This window comes from Asterias amurensis, chromosome 9, assembly GCF_032118995.1.
Source record: "Asterias amurensis chromosome 9, ASM3211899v1".
NCBI lineage: Eukaryota > Metazoa > Echinodermata > Asteroidea > Forcipulatida > Asteriidae > Asterias > Asterias amurensis.
The window spans coordinates 4,101,687-4,124,494 of NC_092656.1; the positions used below are offsets into that span (position 1 = coordinate 4,101,687).

General features: G+C 38.0%; 2 protein-coding genes across 2 annotated transcripts in view; both read right to left on the minus strand.

The window, feature by feature from the left end:
• Positions 1-61: 61 nt before the first annotated feature.
• Positions 62-4,866, minus strand: LOC139941475 (small ribosomal subunit protein eS6-like). Its single transcript, XM_071937996.1, has 5 exons — positions 4,844-4,866; positions 3,702-3,833; positions 2,905-3,115; positions 989-1,138; positions 62-552 (listed from the first exon to the last, which is right to left on the minus strand). Exons 1-5 carry the CDS (start codon positions 4,847-4,849, stop codon positions 317-319), a joined length of 735 nt encoding a protein of 244 aa, XP_071794097.1. The 5' UTR covers positions 4,850-4,866; the 3' UTR covers positions 62-316.
• Positions 4,867-6,567: 1,701 nt separating this feature from the next.
• LOC139941783 (uncharacterized) overlaps positions 6,568-22,808 on the minus strand; it is a 48,682-nt gene continuing 32,441 nt past the window's right edge. Inside the window, exons 13-30 of the mRNA XM_071938404.1 lie at positions 22,428-22,626; positions 21,497-21,648; positions 20,622-20,854; positions 20,003-20,215; positions 19,546-19,666; positions 18,848-18,955; positions 17,860-18,017; positions 16,913-17,092; positions 16,264-16,390; positions 15,300-15,346; positions 14,491-14,677; positions 13,234-13,390; positions 12,642-12,821; positions 12,019-12,179; positions 10,691-10,972; positions 9,872-9,895; positions 9,514-9,561; positions 6,568-8,979 (exon numbers count right to left, since the gene is read on the minus strand). Of these exons, the coding sequence (XP_071794505.1) occupies positions 8,522-8,979; positions 9,514-9,561; positions 9,872-9,895; positions 10,691-10,972; positions 12,019-12,179; positions 12,642-12,821; positions 13,234-13,390; positions 14,491-14,677; positions 15,300-15,346; positions 16,264-16,390; positions 16,913-17,092; positions 17,860-18,017; positions 18,848-18,955; positions 19,546-19,666; positions 20,003-20,215; positions 20,622-20,854; positions 21,497-21,648; positions 22,428-22,626 (3,035 nt within the window). The 3' untranslated portion in view covers positions 6,568-8,521. The remainder of the gene's footprint in view (positions 8,980-9,513; positions 9,562-9,871; positions 9,896-10,690; positions 10,973-12,018; positions 12,180-12,641; positions 12,822-13,233; positions 13,391-14,490; positions 14,678-15,299; positions 15,347-16,263; positions 16,391-16,912; positions 17,093-17,859; positions 18,018-18,847; positions 18,956-19,545; positions 19,667-20,002; positions 20,216-20,621; positions 20,855-21,496; positions 21,649-22,427; positions 22,627-22,808) is intronic.

Genomic DNA, 22,808 nt, shown 5'->3' on the forward strand with positions numbered 1-22,808 from the left:
TTTTAACGTCATATTATTTTAACCATTGACAAATAAATAAGACAAGTTATCACGCATATCATTTGTTTTCTGAGATCTTTTTATTTCACAATGTGTTTTTATTCCTCGGTAGTCCAGTGATAAATCTCATAAAGCGTCAGATGAAGCTTCATTTTGTGAGTGTGAACTTTCTCTCAATCTTAAAATACTCAACATTTTATCATGAGTTTTTCCTTAAACTTGGTGAAAGATCCGTCACCAAAAGCATTTTGAACTCGACAACTCATGAGCATTCAATCCTGCTTTGACCAACCCGGCCATTTTTTTTTGGTAGTATCTACTTTGAAGTTGACTCCCTGTGTGATTCCCTCATGGATGCAGATCGCTTTCTCTTGAGGTGGGCATCTCTCTTCTCCTTTTGACGCTGAGCGAGGAGCTTGGCGTACTCGGCAGCTTGCTCCTTGTTCTTGGCAGCACGTCTACGCTTGAGGGAGAGGTTATGACGCTTGCGCTGGAGACGCTGTGGGGTGATAAGACGCTGGATCTTGGGTGCCTTGTAACGCTGCTTCTTGCCTGCCAAGGGTTAGAGAATGAGTTTTGAACTTGTTTAGTTTCACTCCAGCTCAACAAAATCACATATGGCCATCAAGAAGACTTTCTATTATTATATGTAACAAAAAACTGACGCATTATATTATGTATAATGAGAACAACTTGTCAAACCATTTTTTACAAACTTAGAAAAAGTTTATCTTTGGGATTTTACCACTGTACCCTTCATTTATTGTGACAAGGAATTTGTTGACTCGCTCTGCGGATTAATAAAGAAAGGATATGACTTGCCCGCCGCTTCAAAAGTCAATTTGGCAAAGTCAGAGAATTTTAAAACGTCTGAACTGAAAACAAAGATGTTGGAATTCAGACAGCATTTCAGCATTTGCTGAAAGTATGAACCAGGTTTCATGCAAAATTGCCCTTTAATTCAATTCGGGGTGCACCCATCTCTTACCTTCTTTCTCTGGGAGGGGACGTCTTACAACGTACTGGCGCACATCATCATCCTTTGAGAGGTTGAAGAGTTTGCGGATCTTGCCTGCTCTCTTGGGTCCAAGACGGCGAGGGATAGTCTTGTCTGTCAGACCTGGAATATCCACATCACCTTCGGAAGGAAAAGTCAATATGAAATTAAGTTAACAGACAAATACTGCAAGAACAGCTGAGTATAATTGTTATAATTGCCGAGTATAATTGTGATAATTTTTTTTTTTTTTTTATTTTTTTTTTAGTTTTGTCTATTTTTCCATGTTCAGCGCTCTAGAGTATGTTTACATGATTAGGGCGCTATAAGTTTTGGTATTATTATCATTAATTATTAAAATGAGAAACATCAACTTTAGAAATGACATTTCTCTGGCTTGTACCATTCGAAAGCTACATGATAAAAACCAACAGATCCTTAAGTTTCCGAGGGAAAAGATACGGATAGGACATTACAAAAGGAAGAAACCGAACAATCAGTGATTAGGGTCTACAGTTAGGTAAGCCTGGGGGACTAGTGAAATTAACTACCCACTAGTGAAATTTACTACTCGACTAGTTACACCTCAAATATTAGAGACTTTAAGGCCAGAGATCTCTTTCATACATAATACTGTTATGAATGAACACATCGAATGAATGATTTGTTATTATTATTATTATTATTATTATTAATTTATTTTTATTTGACAATAGTCACACCTAACTTTTAAATAACTTAGCTAAACTTGTTTCACAAAACATCAATGCATTAAAATGCAAGTATACAACAATACACTTTCAAACAAGATAACAAATTTAAAAAGAAGATGACAACCCCAGCAGTGCCGCAATAAATGATTGAAGAAAGAGAGAAACAACAGAAACAAGACAAAACAAATGTTAAAATAAGGTAAAACAAAGCTAGGCCCAATTTTAAAGGGTTGCATCAGCACAAAAAAATAGCCAGCAACAACAAAACAATGCCGACCAGAATAAGGTGACCAGCAAACCAATTTGCAAGCATCATAAGAAAACGCAGATTGCAGTTGTTTGGTCACCTCCAACGAATGAGAACAAATCGCATCACTAAACAACTCTACAACTGGTCACCAACCCATGGGAAACGCAGACGAGGGGGCCCTAGGACATCATGGAAAAATGTAATTCAGAGGGACCTCTCCAGACTGGGCACTGGGTGGTCTGTGGAGGAGGCAGAAGTGGCAGCTCAAGACCGGTCTATTTGGAAGCGTCTCACAAGTCAGGCAGCCGGTGCAGAAATGCATGATGCTAACCGATGATGATGAAACAATTTGTGACTGGTATCCTGCTTATTCCTGCTAAGCAGAAAATTTTAAAGCAATATTTCTTGCTTACTAAACCAAACTCTATATGGGCTCTGGTGTTGCTCCAAGTTGCATGTCTCAAGTGTCAAGTCTTATACCACTTCACGTTTAAGCTGGAAATTTACCCATTACGAGTTCTACAACAGAACTAGCAGCCATACAAAACCAAGAAGCACTTTTGGCCATTGAGAAAATGTTGCTGATCCATTGATAAACACACATCACATACAACTTACATGTTCAAAACAGCCAACATTTTGTAAGTGGGCATCTGTATGTGATTTACCCTCGGGAGTTCATGCCGCTGGTGGGCCAGCAGGGCAACGTGTAAATAATAACAAATGCTCCATCTAGTTGTATTTTACAAATCTATGCTCCAGACACATTTCCCAACTTGAAAAGTGACCCTGCCCTTTTGGAAACAAAATTAAGGCCCGATACTTCACGGACGCTTTATGCCCCCTGGTCATTGCCTTGGTGCCCTTCAAATGCTCCAGTAGAAATTACAATTTCTCAAATTTCGCCCCCCACTCCCTCCCAATCTTCTGCATCATGAACTCACCCTTCTTGACGATGACCAGATTGAGGACAGACAGATTGTTGTCCACAATGCAGCCACGGATGGACTTGCGCTTCCTCTCTCCCTTTCTGCGGGGGCGGTAGCACGAGTGCCCCTTGGTGAGCAAAAGGCGTACACGCCCGTTGGTAAGCACTCCCTGCTTCATGGGGAATCCCTGCTTGTCGTTGCCACCGCTGATACGTACAATGTAACCCTGCAAAGGCAACAAGAATTTTTAAAATGTTAGCAAAATGTCTTATATCCAAATTTAAAGGCACATTATGTTTAATTCAAATATCAACAGATTCACAATTTAAGATCATGAGAATGTGGTGCAGCGGACCAAACAGCAGATCATCAGAACCTGCCTCCTGTTTAAACCATAGCATCCCTGGGCTGATGGAAGTAGATGAGGCTAGCACCACTAGAGAAGTACTCTGGAAATCTAAGATTTTTTTTATCTTGAATATTTGCGAGAAAATCATAAGAATATTTAAATACGGAAAAAACCTTGACATCTGTAAATGTCTTTCTGGAGAAGAATCTAAAACAAATGGCACCCAAATTCAAACATTTATGATGGAAGCAAACTAGTTAAATAAATGCTGTGGTTTATTAAGATTGTTAATCAATCTGTTTAACAAAACGTTTTCAATGATAGGCAGAGAACGACTTCGACCAGCAATTTTAAAAGCAACAAGAAAATGCTAAGCAGTAATAGCTGCTTATCCACTTTATGAAATTGGGCCCAGGCCTGCCTGGAATGACCCCTTTAGTTTTAGAAAATTTATTTTCTTCACCTTCCATTCATCTCCAAGACTCTCGGCAGACATCTCTTGTGCCATGCGCTTCTCGTAGAAGGCCCTCATCTTGAGTTCATCATCGACTTCAATGAGCTTCTGACAGCCAGTGGCTGGGTAGCTGACGTTGATCTGAAACATGAAGCGTACTTCTGGTTAAACTTTTTGTAAATGTAATGATACGATCATGATCGATGTTTTTTTCAAGTAGAATACAAAGACCTTGAGTCTTGACACACACAACTGTAATTGTGTGTTTTGTCCTTTTATTTTGTGAATTATAAACACAGGGTTCGCTGATGGAACAACAATTTTGACTAAACAGAAAAGTTTCCGTATCCTGCCATGCCTGCCACACTCAATCAAATTAGATATTCCTTCTTTTTATAACTAATGAGTGAAAACATGTTGGCAGGATGTGGAACGTTTTCAAGGAAAGACTTCCGTAGGCCTATCTAAATTCTCGCATTCGAAATCGAACTGCCACTAAACTATTTTTTCACTGGAATTGTTGATCAAAAAAGCAAAATCTCATTTGAGTAAGGCCTAAATACCTAAAAAATAAATGAAGCTGGAACTTGTTAATTAATGTTTCTTGGTTGGAACATGGAGGATAGAGTGTTCTTATTCCTCCATGGTGGGACGGAACGGATTGGGACATAGAGGGACGAATTTACCAGGTAAGGAATATTGAGTTTATAAATAATACATTTCAAATTCAATTCCATGTTGACTTGGTTGAGGAGAGTTGACTTCCGACTTAAAGTTAATCATTGGTTTGGGGAATAGGTATGAAGAAAGCTTTATGACAGCGATATTTTAAATTTTCATTAACAGTTTTCCAGTTTTGCTATCAGAAATAAAAAATAAAAAGACACAGATTTCCGACCCGTCCGTCAGGTCAGACCAGTGTAAGAAAACGCCATGCGATTCCAACACACAGTAAAATGGACCCACACAATTTGATAGCAAAACACGAAACAACATGACGATAATATCTAATACATCCGTACAAACCAACTCACTCATTTCGCTTAAAATTTACATGAACATTAACTTGTGTATTCTACATACAATGTAAGGCGAACATTTTTTTGAAATATTACATGAAAAAGGAGAAATTTGAGTTATGAAATCATCACCTTCATGGCTGCCGATTGCTTTTGCCAGCGACACCACGTAAAAGAACATATATTACGAGATTTTGCGAGAACTTGCCAGTCAAACTCTAGAGGGCGCACTCTTCGTGACAATACTTTTTATTCACTATGGCCCTTTTCGAAACCACGGCTTTGGCTTTGGCTTTGGATTCGGCTTCAGACTCCGTTCTCTCGTCTGACGCCCTGAGAGCGCGGGCCCAATCTAGCCTGAGCTGAATCCAAAGCCGAAGCCGTGATTTCGAAAAGGGCCTATGTACCACGCGCATACGATTAAAGGGCTTTTCAATTGCCTTTTTTTCTTCTTCTAAATCGATTCAAAAAAAGGGAATTAACATCAGGAAAAAATGGAGGTTAGCCACTCTCTCCTAGTAGAGTCAACAGTGCTAGAAAAGAGAAACTATAATACAATTTCAAAAACTTGAGGCGTGACTTTAGAATCTCTGGCAACCTCTTGAAAACCAGTCGAATCTATAGTTTCAACACTAAACTTCAGATTACTTTTCAATATTGTTGGAAACGGTCAGCCGTTTTGAATATTTGCTAATTACCCCAGAAAAAATCACCCCGAATGTGTTTCTCCTGGGCACTCCTGTCAAGCTAATAGGAGCCACCTAATTAGCCCAAATTTATCAAATTAATCTCCTCAAAAGTTACACAGGTTGTGATAGATTCAATTAATTTCACATTATAACACAATCTTATAGTTGCATGCATGACTTTAAGTTGTGAGTTTACCGCCATGATCACCGTATTTGTTTCCCCTTTAGCACTCGACTATCGCTAGGAGCCAACCAACCTTAGCCCAATTTCTATCAAATCTCCTCAAAAGTTAAAACCCAGTGAGAATACAGGTTTAAAAAAATTCTATTTAGGAAGGAATTTAAATAATAATATTAAGTTGTTACCGCCATAACTATAGCTTGGCGCTTAGCCTACCTGGGATGAGGGCATCCATGCACATGTTGTAAACTTTCTGATATCTGAATCTGAATTGTATAGTCAGCAAAGCATCATTGGAAAACTGGTAAAAAGTTTGGTTTATTTATAAACAAATAAAATAAAAGACAAAACATTTTCGGGGTAGGGGCAAAAATCTGTCCAAGCCGGAGCATGCGAGCGCGGAGCAAACGAAGCCCCAAGGCGTTGGTGCTCTGTAAGCCAGATTTACCCACTACGTTTTTAAACAGATGAGTGCATGCAACGACCAGACCAGAAAACGCGAGATTTTCTTTGAGTAAAATTAATAGAATGATAAGGATCGTAAGTGCTTAAAAGGTGTGTCTAGTATTTCTCTGTTTTTAGGCACACACAGAGGTTTGTTTTTCACCTCTTCGCCCCTGGACCCTTCTATCGATGTTACATATTATTTTTCCCAGTAAATTTGGAAGATTGATATTATCCGATTCATAAAAAGTGTATCCACCTCTCTGCTTCGGGCACGTTGAGGCTTGATTTTTCACCCTAAAATCGCTTAAGGCTCAGAGAGCTTCATCCCTGCGGACCCCGCCTTTTTTTTTGAAGCCCCCTCCCCACCATTACAAAATCCTGGGTGGCGCCATTGTGCTCCAGGTTTGAAAAATCCTGAATCCACCCCACTGTAGGCCTACATACACACTTTGTTCGAAACTGTAGACTATGGATTTGCTAATTATCAAACTGTTTTATTAAAAACCAAATGATAACAGACATTTTTACACTCTTCACACTTTAAAGTACTTAAGAAATTTAAACTCTATATTATTTTTTCCTTTTGAAAATAAGATTATTTTAGTAACAAAAAGAAGTAAATCCTTAAAGTGATTGTCCGTAGAAAAAATATATATACACTAAGTATATGGAATGTGACAAGCTGATTGGAAAGTTATCATGACGAAATTCTCTGTCAGTGTATAATTTGTCCCTTTTTGTTTTGCTTAACTAATGTGAATTTTAAAGTAAGAGATTACAGAAGTATTTATTGCTAAACATAGGCATAACGGTTAGTATTATTTGACAAATCACACACAACATTTCAAAGACTATTGTCCCACAAAATATTTATAAAAATGAAATATTATTGTAGGTAGTAGGACCTATTTTAAGGGCACTTGACACTTTTGGTAACTAACAAAACATGTTTTAGTATAAAAATTTACTTGGTATAATTATTATTTGATTTTAAAAAACTGTTCTTCATAAAAACATAATTTGTGCAACAAATTAACAAGAATGTTTTGTCTTTCATTATCTTCTTGCAACTTTGACGACTAATTTCTTATTTTTATGCCTAATGTTGTGAGAATACTGGTCTTTGACAATTACCAAACGTGTACAGTGCCCTTAACAAACCTAAGAAGTGCAGTCAAAACAAATGAGATGTCACACATATCAAAGGCAATCAATTTATTCTTAAAAGGAAATTAAAACTACTTTACCGGTAGTTCATGAGAAAGTAGTAATATACATACAACTTAAAGGTATTGCACATGACTGGTAAGGATAAAACTATCATTGTTTAATTTTAGTCTAAAAGCTTACTGATTATGAATTTCATACTTTTTTTTCCTGTGTAATATTTCCATCTGAAACAAAGTAATAAATTATGATATTTTCGATAAAACTGTATCTAAAAACCTGTACAAAAATTGTGCTTGACGTTTTTTCAATTCTTTCCTTAGAACTAAAGAAACAGACTATTTCAACATTTTCACAGTTTTTTTTTTTTCGTTGTCCGTGAAATGTTTCCCTCTGAAACAAAGTCATATGATATTCGATAAAACTGTATCTAAAAATCTATTCAACAATTGTGCTTGACGTTTCACTATTATCTCAATATAAACCACAAGGGAAACTGACTGGGTAAATTTTTAAATGATTTTTGGGGTTGAACAAAGCATTGACTTGAGTGGGATTCGAACCAACGACCTCCGGATTAACGTGCCGGCACGTTGTTGGCTCGAATCCCACTCTAGTGAATTCTTTGTTCAACCCAAAAATCATTATTATCTCCTAAGAACCAAAGCAACAAACTATTTCAAAATTTTCACAGGTTTTATTTTTCGCTGAACACACAACATAACCACTGCCTGTGACTTTTTCATCGCGATACCAATCATGTATAATACCTTTAAGAAAGACCTTAAGGAATTGCAAATGCTTCTTTACTGTTTCTAACTATAAGCGACACTTCAACCCAAAACATGATCGCCCATCAGAAAATTACTAGGCTAGCCCTGTAACTACTTTTATTGGTGTTTTAAATGTATTTTTGTTTCCTTTAAAAGGAACATTACAGAATTGGTTTTTGCTAACAAAACAGTTAGCACTATTACATAAACTAAAAAACCTGTAGAAGTTTGAGATCGATCAGCCATCTGGGTCACAAGAAAAAAGTGAAAAACTGATAACACATTCTGCATGACACTGATTTAAAAGAAATGAATCAAACGTTTACTGAGCGATAAACTCCAAACAGGGTTTGATTTATCTCGCATCAAAACTAATAATAATATGACATTTCAGACAGAAATATTTCAAGGGATGTTTTTTACAATCATCATCATTAGACGGTGTAAGTTTATGTAAATCTGTGCTCTTTAGACGGTTTTATTTCAAACCAATTCTGTTATGTTCCTTTAAAAGAAAAATGCATCCTCCGTGCTGTCTTTTGATAATGTGATCTTAAGATACTACCTGGGTCAAAGGAACCTCTGTATCAGTATTTTGGGATGGAGGGAGGTATACAGGGGGTGGGGCTACATCATTCATGTCGGCCACCAAATGCGGGGAGGAAGGGGGTGACAGGCTCTCTAAATTGGCCGTCTCTAGGGCCATGGGCACCGCTACGACCTTCACGGTTGTGGTGGGTTTCTGGACGGGGGGCTCCGGAGAACGCCGTGGGGTCGACGGTCTCTGGGTGGCCCAAAGATCGTCAGGCATTTCCATCTCCTCCGCAACGGGTCTAGCCTCTTCTATGTCGTTCATCGGGACGTTACCGTTCGGGTCGACGGCGTTCTTCTTGATTCCCTTCTTGGCCTTCAAGACGTAAACGACGACGATGATGACCAGGAGAAGGACGACGACTGCGACCACAACCACGATGATAATGACGAGGGAGGAATCTCCTGTCTCGGGTAACTCTGTAAATTTAAGAAAGTGAATGGAAAATATTGTGAGTGAAGAATAACAAAAATAAATGTATTCACATTCAATTGAACCTTCTGTCATTGGTAACTCTGTAACAGTGAATTGATAATTTTGAGTAAAGATACAAAATAAAAAAATGTTTTCACATCCATTCAAACCTACTGTCTCTGGTACCTCTGTAAAGACAGTGAGTTGAAAATATTGTGAGTAAATTTATTCTTGTCGCCTTCTTTGTTCCGTCTTTTCCCGTCTGTCCATACATTATTGTTCCTGTTTATGTTAGGTATTTGTCTGTCCCTCAGGCATCTCACCACAAGCCTCGGCTTCTAGATGATGCCCCCATACATAATTAATATGTTCTCTGCCTTGTAATAGAACTTTGTTTATTGGTTACTTAAAAATAAAGTCCTGTTTTTGTTAAGTATGGAATTCTTTATTCCAATTGAGACGACTTGTGTGGAAATTTGTGGACATACAGAAGAACAACTTTATCCCCTAATTGGTAAAGTAACTGTAAAAATGTTTACCGATTGGATCTGTAACTGCTGGATCGGTTACTTCTGGTGTCGTTGCATCTGAAACACAGAAAAGAAAAAGAATGGTTTAAATACAATGATATAATGCTTAAATAAAAATAAGTATTGAAGTGGATTGAATTGAATTCTTTATTCGTCAAGTATAAACAATACATGAAATTTAAAATCCAATTGTACAGCAACATATAAAACACTAAAATGTAAAATTGCACAAGATATACCACAATACCACAGAAAACAATAACACTAATAAAACACTCTAAAAATTATTTTAAATTTATTTAAAAAAAAACACAATTACAGAAAGTAAGCAATTGATTAAAAATTTTAGTAAAAAGAGAACATTTACCTGCAACTCCTGGTGTCGTTGCATCTGAAACACAGAAAACAAACAGAAGGGTTTAAATGCAATGATACAATTCAGAAAAAGTTGATTTGATTTAAAAACATTTGATTTAAAAACATTTGTTTTCTTTCACAAGTTTATGTAGGATCCCTACTGCCAGAATGCTCCTAAATCAACCGGTTAGTGTATGCAGGATCTTTACTGTCTAAACCCACCAAAGAAACACGGACTAAAGACATGCACCCAACAGTTAGTTTGCTAACCCTCTTTCCTTCAAAATCCTCCAAACCATCTGATTGATTTTTGAGGGTCGAGTGCGGAACCCATTTTGTTTAAAACAAAGTTATCAACCAAACCGGGTTAACGGCCATAATCATATCAGTGTGTGGTGGACATTCCTCGTTATGACCACTTCCATGCCGAGTTATATTTAGCCCAAATGATGCTCTGTTCCAGATCCCAGTGGGGCTGACCCATAGGTCAGGCCGATCCGGAGTGGGGCTGACCCATAGGTCAGGCCGATCCAGAAAGTGGTTCGAAAGTGATCTGTTTAATTTTGACACCATTTCTCTGTCATTTTGAGATAGATACCCTGTCACATTGCCTAATAAATGCGTCAGGCTTCACGATACACAGTGGGAGACTTTTGGACACTCCTTTCCCACAATTCTTGCCAGTAAGTGTGCCTGCTTAGACCTTCGTGTGAAATACTGAGCCTATAGCTGGCTTGCTCAGAGCCGCAAAAATAGGACTAATTATGTCCGCTGCAGCCAGCATCTCAAAAGTCTCCCATTCTAACCAGGAAGTAACAAATGTACCAACCTGCAAAGGTTGTTGCATCCTCTGCATAGACAGTGTCCATCTCAGTCGGCATGGCGGTGGTTCCTTCGACGGCAATCAGCGTGAAAGCAGTCAAATGATCGGTCAGACACTCGACCTGCGTAGCGTCCGAGCTGTCGATCACCGTCTCCATACCGTCTGTCGCCCATGTTGATGTGACGGTGTCCCAGTATCGACACTCGTACGACTTGCCGGTCTGCGGCTGTGTCACGCTGAGAGTGATGGATATAAGCTCTGAGAGGTTTGCGATGGTCAACTCATCACCTAGATTAAAATTGAAATGAGAAATGTCAACATATTAATTTTATATTTATATTTCCTTTGTTATTTTGATTTTATTTCTCAGGCAGATCAAAAAACCCCAATAATGCATATTGGCAAAAAGACATTAAAAGATACACAGGCATGATACTTGGACTTAAGAAAAGTAGGAAGTCCAAGGGGGTGACCCATATGTACACATGGTGTAGGCTTTAATAGCATAGCTGCCAACATTTGAATATTTCAATTAGTAATAAAACACCGTGGAATTTCAAGCCGTTTGAAAAAATGAAAAATACTAAAAAAAATTGTTGCCGCGTGAGGTGAACACATGTAAACTATTACCCTGAACTTTTTTGGGGGTAAAAACAAATTTTGGTTCACCAGTAAGTTTACTTTTACAAGGCCACACGTAACAAAGAAAAAAAAAAAAAATTTGGACCATCATTTCCCCTTATTTATGTCCTTTGTAAATTTATATTTTTCATTATAAACATTTACATGTATACTGGTTCGTGGTTTGATGTTAGATTGTATACAAAACTTCTTTTGCCAAAAAAAGTTTGTCGACGGCGCACATTTTTTTCACAAAAAAAATGCAGCGAGAGCGATGTGTTTATGATGTTTTTATGAGTACGAGGTTACTATAGTCTTTTCAGGCTATTTAATCAAAGGCAAACAGCGGAAATCAGACTAAAGTAGGAAACATTTCATGACAGAACAGAAGAAGGAAAGAGAACAAGCTGGAGCCCAAAGGATTCCCTAAAAGAAACAACTTTTTTGTCTACAAACTTTCTTCTCCACCACTGTTTTTAAAGGCCCTTTTAATTAATTTGTTGTTCCTTATTTATTGATAACCAACCTCGGCCACTAACAGGTATCATCAAGTAAGAAATAATATAAAAGAAAGGAAATAAGAAAGCACTGAAAACATTCAATAAAATAAATATTTTAGAAAACCATAAAAAGTTTACAAAATATATAAAGGCGTACAAATTATATATAATTAAAATAAACATGTGCAATCATATCATGTATGTTATTTTTACCCGATGAAGGATCCAGTAGTTTAATATCAGTGATATCGGCAGCTACATTTGCCCTGTCCTCAGCAGAGACGGAGAAGTCGTCCTCACCGGTCGCCCAGTGCTCAAAGTTCACCGTCACACCGGAGCAGGTACCGCTGCTGCACGCCCAGGCAGCGTTGTATCTATAACCAGAAATGAAGAGGTACAATTAATGTATGATCAATAAAGCTGATTCCCCGAAGAGGGTGCACAATTTTGGTAAAATTAATGTTTCAAAAAGCAATTGATATTGGGAACCATTCATGGGCACAACTGCTATCTGAATGGTTCTGTTCACAAAGAATCTAAACGGCACTGCTGCTGCATGCCCAGGCAGCGTTGTATCTAGGAAACACAGAGGTACAATAAATTTTGTATGATCAATATAGTTGGTAAGACACTGCCCTAGAATTGCAAAGGTCGTGGGTTCGAATCCCACTTGAGTAAAATGCCCATAGATTTTTTCACAGAACTCGGGAAGGAACTGAGTATACAGTGCTGACACACATCGGTGTAGATGGGGGGAAACCCAAAACCTCCCCCCCCCCCCAAAAAAAAAAGAATATTGTTATTATTATTATGAAACTTAGATAAGTTGTACTTACATATCGCCAAGTGCAGTTCCGAAGTCAATGGTGTTGCCACCGCTAGACTTGGAGGAGAAAGCACCGGAGGGGATGGCTCTCTGCACGGAGCTCGTCAGAGCCGAGGAGATCGTCTCTAAGGCTGCTGCACCGAGGGCAAGATCACTCACCTGGGCTTGGCTTAGACTATTAATAAGATCTCTGTAAGGAGAAAATGTGACATTGAAGAAAATTAAGCGATAAACCACAAAGAAAACTGACTTAATACTTGATACTTAGTGTTAAAAAGTGGCTGATCCCCTAGCTGAGGGTTCCCATGTTGTGTTTTAAACTTGGGTGTAATCCCTGGCCACACGGCAGCTTATGGTTTACCATTAATTATTTGGAGCGTGACTAACAGAGTAAATTTTACTAGTCGCTTAGGCCTATTTGTAAGGTCAAAAATATTGATTGTTTTAAAAATGAGTATAACTAGTTTTGATCACAACGGACAAAAATGTTTAAAAACAGTCAAAGCGTAAGTTTTGTGGAGGTTTACACAAAGTGAAAACACTAGTCTTTGCCAATTACCACTATATTTATCATGTGCTTTATTATAAGATACTTTGCTTACTCTATAGAGGTTAGTGTAGCAGCGTTGTGAGTGGCGTTCAGTCCACGTCGAATCTCGATAGCCTTGTTCACAATAATAGCTGCACTGTCCTCAGGAACAGACTCGCCAGCCGACTCAAAAACAGCCAAGAGGGTAACAAGTATATCAATCAACGTACCTGAAAGAAGAACAAAATTTGTTGAAGATTTGGAAAATAATTGGGGAAATCCAAAGTTTTCAATGAGTTTATAACAACAGAGTTTTACCAAACTGTTCAAAGCAATTGGACACTTTCGGAACAAAACAAAAATTAAAAGCTCATAGGTTTACAAATAACTTTAGGGTTTACAGAAGGTATTGGTGAAAGACTTCTCATGAAATATTATTCAATGAAATGCTTTACTTTTTGAGAAAACATTAAAACAATATCAATTCTCGATATCGAGAATTACGGATTTATTTTAAACTCATGTCATGACACGGTGAAACGTGCGGAAACAAGGGTGGGTTTTCCCATTATTATCTCCCAACTCCGATGACCGATTGAGCCTAAATTTTCACAGATTTGTTATTTTATATTTAAGTTGTGACACACGAAGTGTGGGCCTCGGATTGTACTGTTTACCATGTCCAATGGCTTTAATGTAGTTAAAGGGTTTGGGTACTTTTTGTACACAATATAGGTGATGATGATGGAAAGCTTCCCTTTAAATATTACTTGCTGAGGTGGTTTAGTTACTTTGAAATAAAGTTTATTACTAAATAGTTTTGCCCAATTGGTAATCAGACAATGTGGTGTGACCTGGTTCAACAAACACTGCACCATCAAGCTGATGCCAATGAGCCAATTTTATTGGTAATTACTCAAAATAATTATCATCATAAAACCTTTCTTGAGTACGAGTAATGGGGAGAGTTTGATGGTATAAAACTTTGTGAGAAACAGCACCCTCTGAAGTGACGTAGTTTTTGAGAAAGAAGTAATTTACCACGAGTTTGATTTCGAGACCTCAAGTTTAGAATTTGAGGTCTTGAAACCAAGCATCTAAACGCACACAACTTCGTGTGACAAGGGTGTTTTTCTGTTTCATTGTTATCTCGCAAGTGCGATGACCGATTGAGCTCAAATTTTCACAGGTTTGTTATTTATGCATATGATGAGATAAACCAACTGTGAAGGCTAGTCTTTGACAATTACTAACAGTGTCCACTGCCTTTAATGTTCACTGTTTTGATTGTTTTTGATTCCTCAGAGAATAAGTCTTGACCTGTACTTACTTTGGTCGGCCACAGTCAATTCATCTGTGTTAATATAACTGCACTGGTCGATCAGGAACTGGGCACTGTCTATGTCGAGCACGGAGTTGTCTATCACACTGGTTACCAATGCTAATTGTTCCAGTGCTTCGTCTGAGCTGGTGTCCGAGACAGCCCTCTTGCGACGTCTTGCGCTGGTACCGGGGCACTGTAACGAAGAGAGTTTAATAAGAAGTTGGAAGATGTTATTTTTTTAATAACAGCTTTGTACAATTTCCCCACCATCGTCAGATCCCCAGGTATAGTAGGTAAATACAAATGACCGTAAAGGCACTGGACGCTATTGGTAATTGTCGAAGACCAGTATTCTCACTTAGTGTATATGTCAACATATACAAAAAATAACAAACCTGTGAAAATTTTAACTCAATTGCTCCTTAAAGTTGAGATAATGGAAGAAAAAAACACACTTGTCATACGAAGTTGTGTGCTTTCAGATGCTTGATTTCGGGACCTCAAAATCTAATTCTGAGGTCTCGAATGCAAATTCGTGGAAAATGACTTCTTTCTCGAAAACTACGTTACTTCAGAGGGAGCTGTTTCTCACAATGCTGTACTATCAACAGTTCTCCATTGCTTGTTACCAAGTAAGTTTTTATGCTAACAATTATTTGGAGTAATTACTAATAGTGTCCACTGCCTTCAAATCTTTCAATGTATCAAACTATTTTGTGGGTGGGATGCAAGCTGTGCGATATTCTTAATGATATAAGAATGTTGTATGAAAACAATTGTATACAAGTGTGTATACTATCAAAATAAAGCTCTACCTTTTGTTGAATAGTGTTGTAGTTGATCAATGCTCCGCCATAGTTTTCTGATGGTAAAAATAAAAACATGTGGCAAATATTCATTAAAGGGTAAGAAACAATACTTTGGCATGTATGTGAATTAACATCAACAAAACGTAACAAAGACCTCATTGTCTGAAACAAAGTCTCCAATTGTTCCATTGTTTGCAGGTATTTTTCTTAACTTGCTTAAACTTTTAATTTTTGTTACTTGACGTTTGCAACTTTCTTAAGCATTCTTAATCTGTTTATCTTAAATAGACCTTATGCACATGACGTCATTTCAGTACGGCGCCCTCACCTTGAGGTCAAAAGGAGGTTGTTCATTGGCCAATCAATGTGCGTTTCGATTGTTTCGTAACCGTTTGACCTCAAAGATGGCGGCTGGATGACATTAATGCATAAGGTCTATTGTTCGATTTTACTTCACTCACTTTAACTTTTAACCTCTGTACAGCGCCTTGGGACCCTTTGGGCTTAAGGACGGTATATATAAGACATTTCATTGTTATTGTTATACTCCATCTAAACAATATTGGCAATATTTCCACGAGTGTCGCGGCCGAGTGGTTAAGAGCATCGAATTCAAGTTCTGGTGCTAATTCACCGGAGTGTGGGTTCGAATCCCGGTCGTGACACTTGTGTCCTTGAGCAAGATACTTTACTATAATTGCTTCTCTTCACCCAGGGGTATAAATGGGTACCTGCGAGGGTAGAGGTTGATATTGTAAATGAAAAGCTTTCGGAGCGCCACGGCAGCTCGGGGCTGTATACTCCCTAAATGGGAGCTGAGAAAGATTAAAGGGATGTTTATTGGCCCAATGACCAGGGGACTAATGTAAAGCGCATTGATACGGTTTATTGTGAAATGCGCTATATAAGAACTTGTTATTATTGTTATTATTATTATATTTGTGGGTTTCAATAACTATAAGTAACTTACGTTTGAATTTCTCATTACTGACAAGATTCTCCGTTAGACTGGCTACTGCCTCAGCAGTGCACTGCAGGTTAGCCGTAACGTTTACCGTGTGGAAGAAATAGGCACAGCTCTTAAATGTATCACACACCTTCGGTTTAAAATGACAAGAAACATTTATATTTTACATTTACCTCATTTTACGGGTACAAAAAAAAGTACAATAATGCACATTAATTAGGTACGAACATTCAAAGATTCCGCAATGAGTATTTAGAGTGTGCTTTTGATAAACTTCTGCCAGGGATGAAAAAAAAATCAAGTTTGTTCTTTTCACTGATATAATATTACAAGAGTCAATCCTTAAAAGCTGAATTTAATAGTTTTTTTGTTTATGCAAGTGCCCAAAACAAGGCTAAAAGCCATTTTAGGTTAAGGGCTACAAGGAAGAAAACATAGAAATGCAGAAACTCAGTGGAGCTGAAGGTAGGAATTGATATTCCTCTATTAAAAGATGGCAGATCATAGGATGAAGGGAAACATGCACCAGGCAAGGAGTTCCAAAGAGATGCAGTACGAGGGAAAAAGCTACTGGAGTAGCTCTTTGTTCTACATCTCGGCACAGCCACAGTATAAGGATGAAAGTTGATATCAAAAATGAATGACTACACACCTCTGCAACAAAAGTATTAGATGCACCGTCTCCCAATACAGGCTTTCCGACTCCAGTGATTGATGGGTCGTTTGTCTTCTCTGTAATGGTCTGCAGTTTACTTTCATCCAAGAGAAACACTCTGTAACTCAGAGGATAGGCTGACTCGTCTCCAACACAGTTCTCAATAGTGTAGGCAATCTATGGGATTCAGAAAGGAAAATACTCATTGCTCAATGAGTTTTTTTTTTTGCTTCTGGCATTTAGTCACATTTTTTTCATGATTGATCCAATAATTTAAGCATGAGAATTGAGACTTATATTTTTGTCCCCAATGTCATGAGGTTTCTATCTATTGGAAAATGAGGGCATCACAATGACCATGGAGACCTGCTATAAAGGGTTTGATACCCTTTGAAGATGAAGTGATTGGCCATGACATGATTTCATACTCACTGTGAAAGATGTATGTAATATGATTTACTTGTAGAAGTTTAAGCTTCATTAATTATCAATTTTAGTTGTCAATTTAAAGTAAAGAATGTGACTTTACATCAAGAAAATTTGGCAAGTTGCTTGAAGGTTAGAATGCTAGAATTTGTTTGCTGAGCGTAATTCAGTGTGCCACAAGTGGTTTACGAGCATTTCAAATTTATAATAATAATAATAACAAAGGCTTATGTAGCACACGTATCTACCAAACAAGGTACTCAAGGCGCTGAGTATATACAAACTTTCAGAAAGATAGGTTATTGCAGTGATGAATTCTGAGACCCAATTATGTAGCACCTTATAAGGGTTTACAAGGTGCTACGGTGCATACAGCAGCCACAGCCACGAACACCGGGGCGAACCCCTTCTCTTTTCGATAAGTGCACTGGTATGGGTACTTTTACAAGCGTTACACAACACATGGCGGGTAACGTGTTCTTAGCTTTTATCCCACGAAATCTTGTGCATGGTCTTACCGAATCAAGTTCATTGTATGAGTCAATTCCATCCAGGCTGAATACACATGACGTCACTTCACCAAGTACAGTAAACTGAACCTTAGCTATACCATACTGCATATCCTCAGTGATGGCCGTCAATTGGAAGACGTAGGTAGAACCAGCAGTAAGCTTACCTAAAGAGAATACAGGCAGGAATATCAATCAAAATTAGGAAGAAATTACAAATGAATAGTATACTTGAGGGTACGACCATGTGTAAATCTCTATAGTGGGAGTGTTGGCTCTGAAAAGAGCCAGTTTGGTCGTGATGTTTCGAAACAGTTTACTGCAGTATACTCTGCTTGTCATCAGGAACAAATAAAAAATTGTGGCACCACACTTTGCATGAGTGCAAACTATGTTCCTTTAATGCAGCACACTGCCTTCAGATTGGGCGCTTTGGGTTTTTAAAATACATTTTTTTAAAATTAACATGGCTGAAAGATCGTTTAAAAGGAGCATACAATGATCCCCTCGAAAAGTTGTGTAATTTCATGACAGAAAACGGTCTGCTATTTTATGAACAAAAAATTAGGCAAATAAACACATTCTCAGCTGACCATTACATTTGTAAAGTTACACAAATAAAAAATATTGCTGGATTAGTTTTTTTCCCTCAGTAGTCCACCATTTTGTGTTTTGTATTTTATCAATATTTCCGAGGTGTATATAATTATTCCTTGGTCTGTTTACAGTTTTTGCCAAATTTAATCAATCAAATCTTAATTATTCATTATCTACTCTAACCGACTGTTTTTCTTTTCTAGTGTGCATTTCCGTCTTTTTTTGTGTCAGATTTACTGAGTTTTAATAATGCAATTTTATGTGTGTTTTAATATTTTAAGTCTCATTAAATTCAGCCTGTTTTTGGCTGCATCAATGTGATTTTTAGCAAAAAGCCAATTAATTCAATAAAACAATTAACTAAATAGTTTAAAGTTTGAATCCAAATTGGAAGACTTACCGCTCTTGATACTGAGTACAGTGAATGAACCATTGGTGGTACCCAGTGAGTACAAGCCTATCTCACTGTTCAGATTGCTGCCGTCAGTCAAATCAAGGTAGGAATAACCTAGACACGAAGAAGAAGAAGCAACAATTCCATAAACTATTTCCCTGCCAAATACAACTTAATGAGCCAAGTTATAGTTACCGGGCAATCTCGGTGGTCTAGTTGGTAAGACACTGCTCTAGAATTGCAAAGATCGTGGGTTCGAATCCCACCAGATTAATATTCCTGTTATTTTTTGTTACCAGAAAAGGGTTACCAGTCATACTACCGATTTTTAAGCAACATTTTTTGCTTAAGCAGCTCTATGAAATACAAAGAAGAAGAAGCAAAAAGAAGATGCAAAAAGTTCCATAAACCCTTTCCCTGCCAAATACAACTAAATGAGCCAAGATATAGCTACCGGGCGGTCTAGTTGGTAAGACACTGCTCTAGAATTGCGAAGATCGTGGGTTTGAATCCCACCAGATTAATATGCCTGTTATTTTTCTTTTACCAGAAAAGGGTTACCAGCCATACCACCATGTCACATGTACAATTTTAGACTGGTATCCTGCTTATTTCTGCTAAGCAGAGTATTTTTAAGCAATGTTTTCTGTTTAAGCAGCTCTATGAAATTGGTCCCAGGAGTGAAACTCTGCATTAACTTTTACCTAAGTCGTCTCCGACGGTCTCCCATACGTAGCTGGAGAGGGGCAGGTCATGGTAGATAGACGCAGACAAAGACAGAGATTTGTCGGCCTTCACTCGTCCCGTGATGGAGGCGATGTCCACCTAGAAAAGTACAAGTAAATTTTATGCTTCTCAATATGAAATAGCGATTGCAGTAAACAATGTCTTTTAAAATCCCCAACATTGTAGACATTAAAAAAAGCTAAGCAGTAAACTTGCAAGAACATCCATGAATAAAACTGTTTTGGGAGTAGTGCTGGCTCGTCATCCAGCCGCCATCTTTAGAGGTAAAATGATGACGAAACAATCAAAAAGCACAGATTTATTTGTGTGACACACAGGTTTGCCGAATGAATGTCCGCTTTTTGACCTCTAGGTGAGGGCGCCCCACTCATCTGACATCATGTGCATAAAGTCTATTGGGAACATGAAACCAACCTTTGGTGGGTCGCCGTTCAGTGCAGTGACCAGGACTGATGTACTAGCAGTCCGGGTTTGCTTTGACACCACCAGCGTGAACTCATAGATCTTGTCTGCTTCCATGGAGCTTGCATCAAACGAGAGAAGACTCATCGCCGCTGCAGCTGACGTCGGAAACTGAGTACCGCCCTCGCCGGATTTGAAGGACCAGCAGGCAGTGTTATCAGTTACCTGCATTCGATTGTTGGTAAACGAAAGAGTATTAAAGAAAATGTGACTCATTTGTAAAGAAAGCAAGGGTGTGTATACTTTGTGCTGTATTCAGCTAAACCCTTCTCATGAGACATCTTTCTTGATATTTGTCTATAAATCAGCTTTACGATGACAAAATCCAACCAATGACTCCAACTTTTTAAGCCTTTTTTTTTAATTTTAAATTCATTCTCATGGGGGCAAACTTTCTGTATCCTGGTGCTACCACTATTTCACACATTTTAACAAAACGGAATATTTCATTTAGGTAAATGGCATACAATTATAGCCTATTTCACAGCGAATGAAAAAGTGGTAGCAGAAAATGGAACTTTTTCCTTCAAAGCTTAATGGTTGAATAATATTTCGAGTCAGTTTTTTGTACCTGAGAGCACTGCCATTCATAACTCATATCAACAGCCACTTCATCGAGATCGAACGATCCCGATCCGTCCAGTACAAAGAGTCCACTATCCCGGCCAACTGTCAGCTCCGAGCCCCCGTAGATGATTGCCACTAGGTCAGAGTATATCGTCTGAACTGTGAACGACTGTGAAACGCTGTTATCCGGCTCGCTGGACTTGTAAATGGTGACCGTGAAAGTGATGGTAGAATCCCCTGTGGTAAGTAGATGTATAATAAATATGGAATATCAACATGACTACTAACTTGCACATGGGGATGAACTGTTACAATAATATAATATCGAAGTCTTATATAGCGCACGTATCTACCAAACAAGGTACTCAAGGCGCTGAGTATAATACAAACTTTCAGAAAAGTTTCAGTGATGAATTTTGAGACCTAATTATTTAGCACCTTATAAGGGTTTACAAGGTGCTACGGCGCATACAGCAGCCACAACCAAGAATACCATATGTTTTAGGTACTGAACATGTTTGGTAATTGTCAAAGACCAGTGTTCTCACTTGGTGAATCGCAGCATACACATAAAATAACAAACCTGTGAAAGTTTTGACTCATTTTGTCATTGAAGTTGCAAGAGAATAATTAAAGAAAAGCACCCTCGTTGCACAACCTAAAACAGGGCTTCAGGACTGAAGTCTTTTATTATTTGAGTGAGAAATTACCTCTTTCTCAAAAACTACCTTACTTCAGAGTAAGCCGTTTTGCACAATGTTCTATACTATCAATACGTCTCCATTGCTTGTTACCAAGTAAGTTTGTAAGCTTACAATTATTTTGAGTAAAATAACCAAAATGCATCAGATTTTAGTATCTTGACAATAATATCTGTACCTGGTAGCGAGTTGGAATCCACATGAAGACTTCGACGGTTGATTGTTTTTAGATTCAATGGAATGTTGTCATTGTCCACAGACCATGAGAAGACCGTCTCGCCGGGGGGTACACAGTCAGAATAAAATGTTATTTCAGCTGTCAAGTCAAAACTACAGACAAAAAATGACAAGATTACTCTCAATGAGGGCTAAGTAGACAAATTTCTCAAGAACATGGGGGGCTTTATTTAAGCTTATCTAAGTCTGTCTGCCCAAATATTCTAGAACCTTATCTCCTCATGTGATTTGTGATGGCGTCGATAAGTTCAAGTAAAATCTGGTAAGTTTAAAAGTAGAGCTCATAAACACATGATCTTGAGAGCTTTGCAATTATGCGAGTTGCGATAGTTTTGCATGAACCGAAATTGCAACAAGTCTCATGATTTGGTTATTGGTACTGAAAATTTGAAATCATTGACACGTTTTGGAAACCCAAATATCTGAAGATAAACACAGAACGACTGTTTGAGTGGTAAAACAGAAAACAAAGTAACGTTAGGATTTAAGGTATTTTATTATGTGGTACAGACAAGACTTTTTTATCTGTGTGCTTGCAGTAGCATAAAATTACCACAGGCTGCAAGTGCAACTCTAGCCTGAACATTAAAATTTGTTGTGTGAGTGCGTTTCCTTCACGCGTTAAAGCAATGTATGGGGGATAAAAGTGGTCCCAAAAAGTTTGAAAAAGTGCTAGACTTCCACGATCTTTTTTGCAGAAAACACCATCTATGACAGGCAGTTTAGGCCCTCCTCCTAGAACTATGAGGTTTTTTCTGCTATCGTCTCCACAAGAGGGTGAATCTCACAACACACGGGAATCATTTTGCCCTTTTTAAAAGAAATTTACATTCCAAATTTACAGGGCCGAACATCTACCGGTAGGCCTTTACCTGTCTGAAACATAGACTTGTGTCGGGTCGACACCCTTAGCCAAGATAGCAACCTCAGGTACGGCTTGTGAAGACCGAGACACGTTGAAGTAGGCTGTGTCAGATTCACCGAGGAAGTTCTCTGCCGTCAAACCGAACGTGTAGATTGTATCAGCATCAAGGAGTTCTCCTGGTACCACGAGATTCACCTTAGATTCATCTTTAAAGTTTTAAGAAGAAAAGCAAAGTGTCTTAATCAATAATAATAAAAAATAACAAAAACAATTTTGTCTTGATAATGTTTTACAACGAGGAAATTTGCAGGAAAATACACATTAATCTAAAGATTCAGTCAAAAATAATTAAGAAGTTAATCATTTAATATTACAATAATATTAAAGA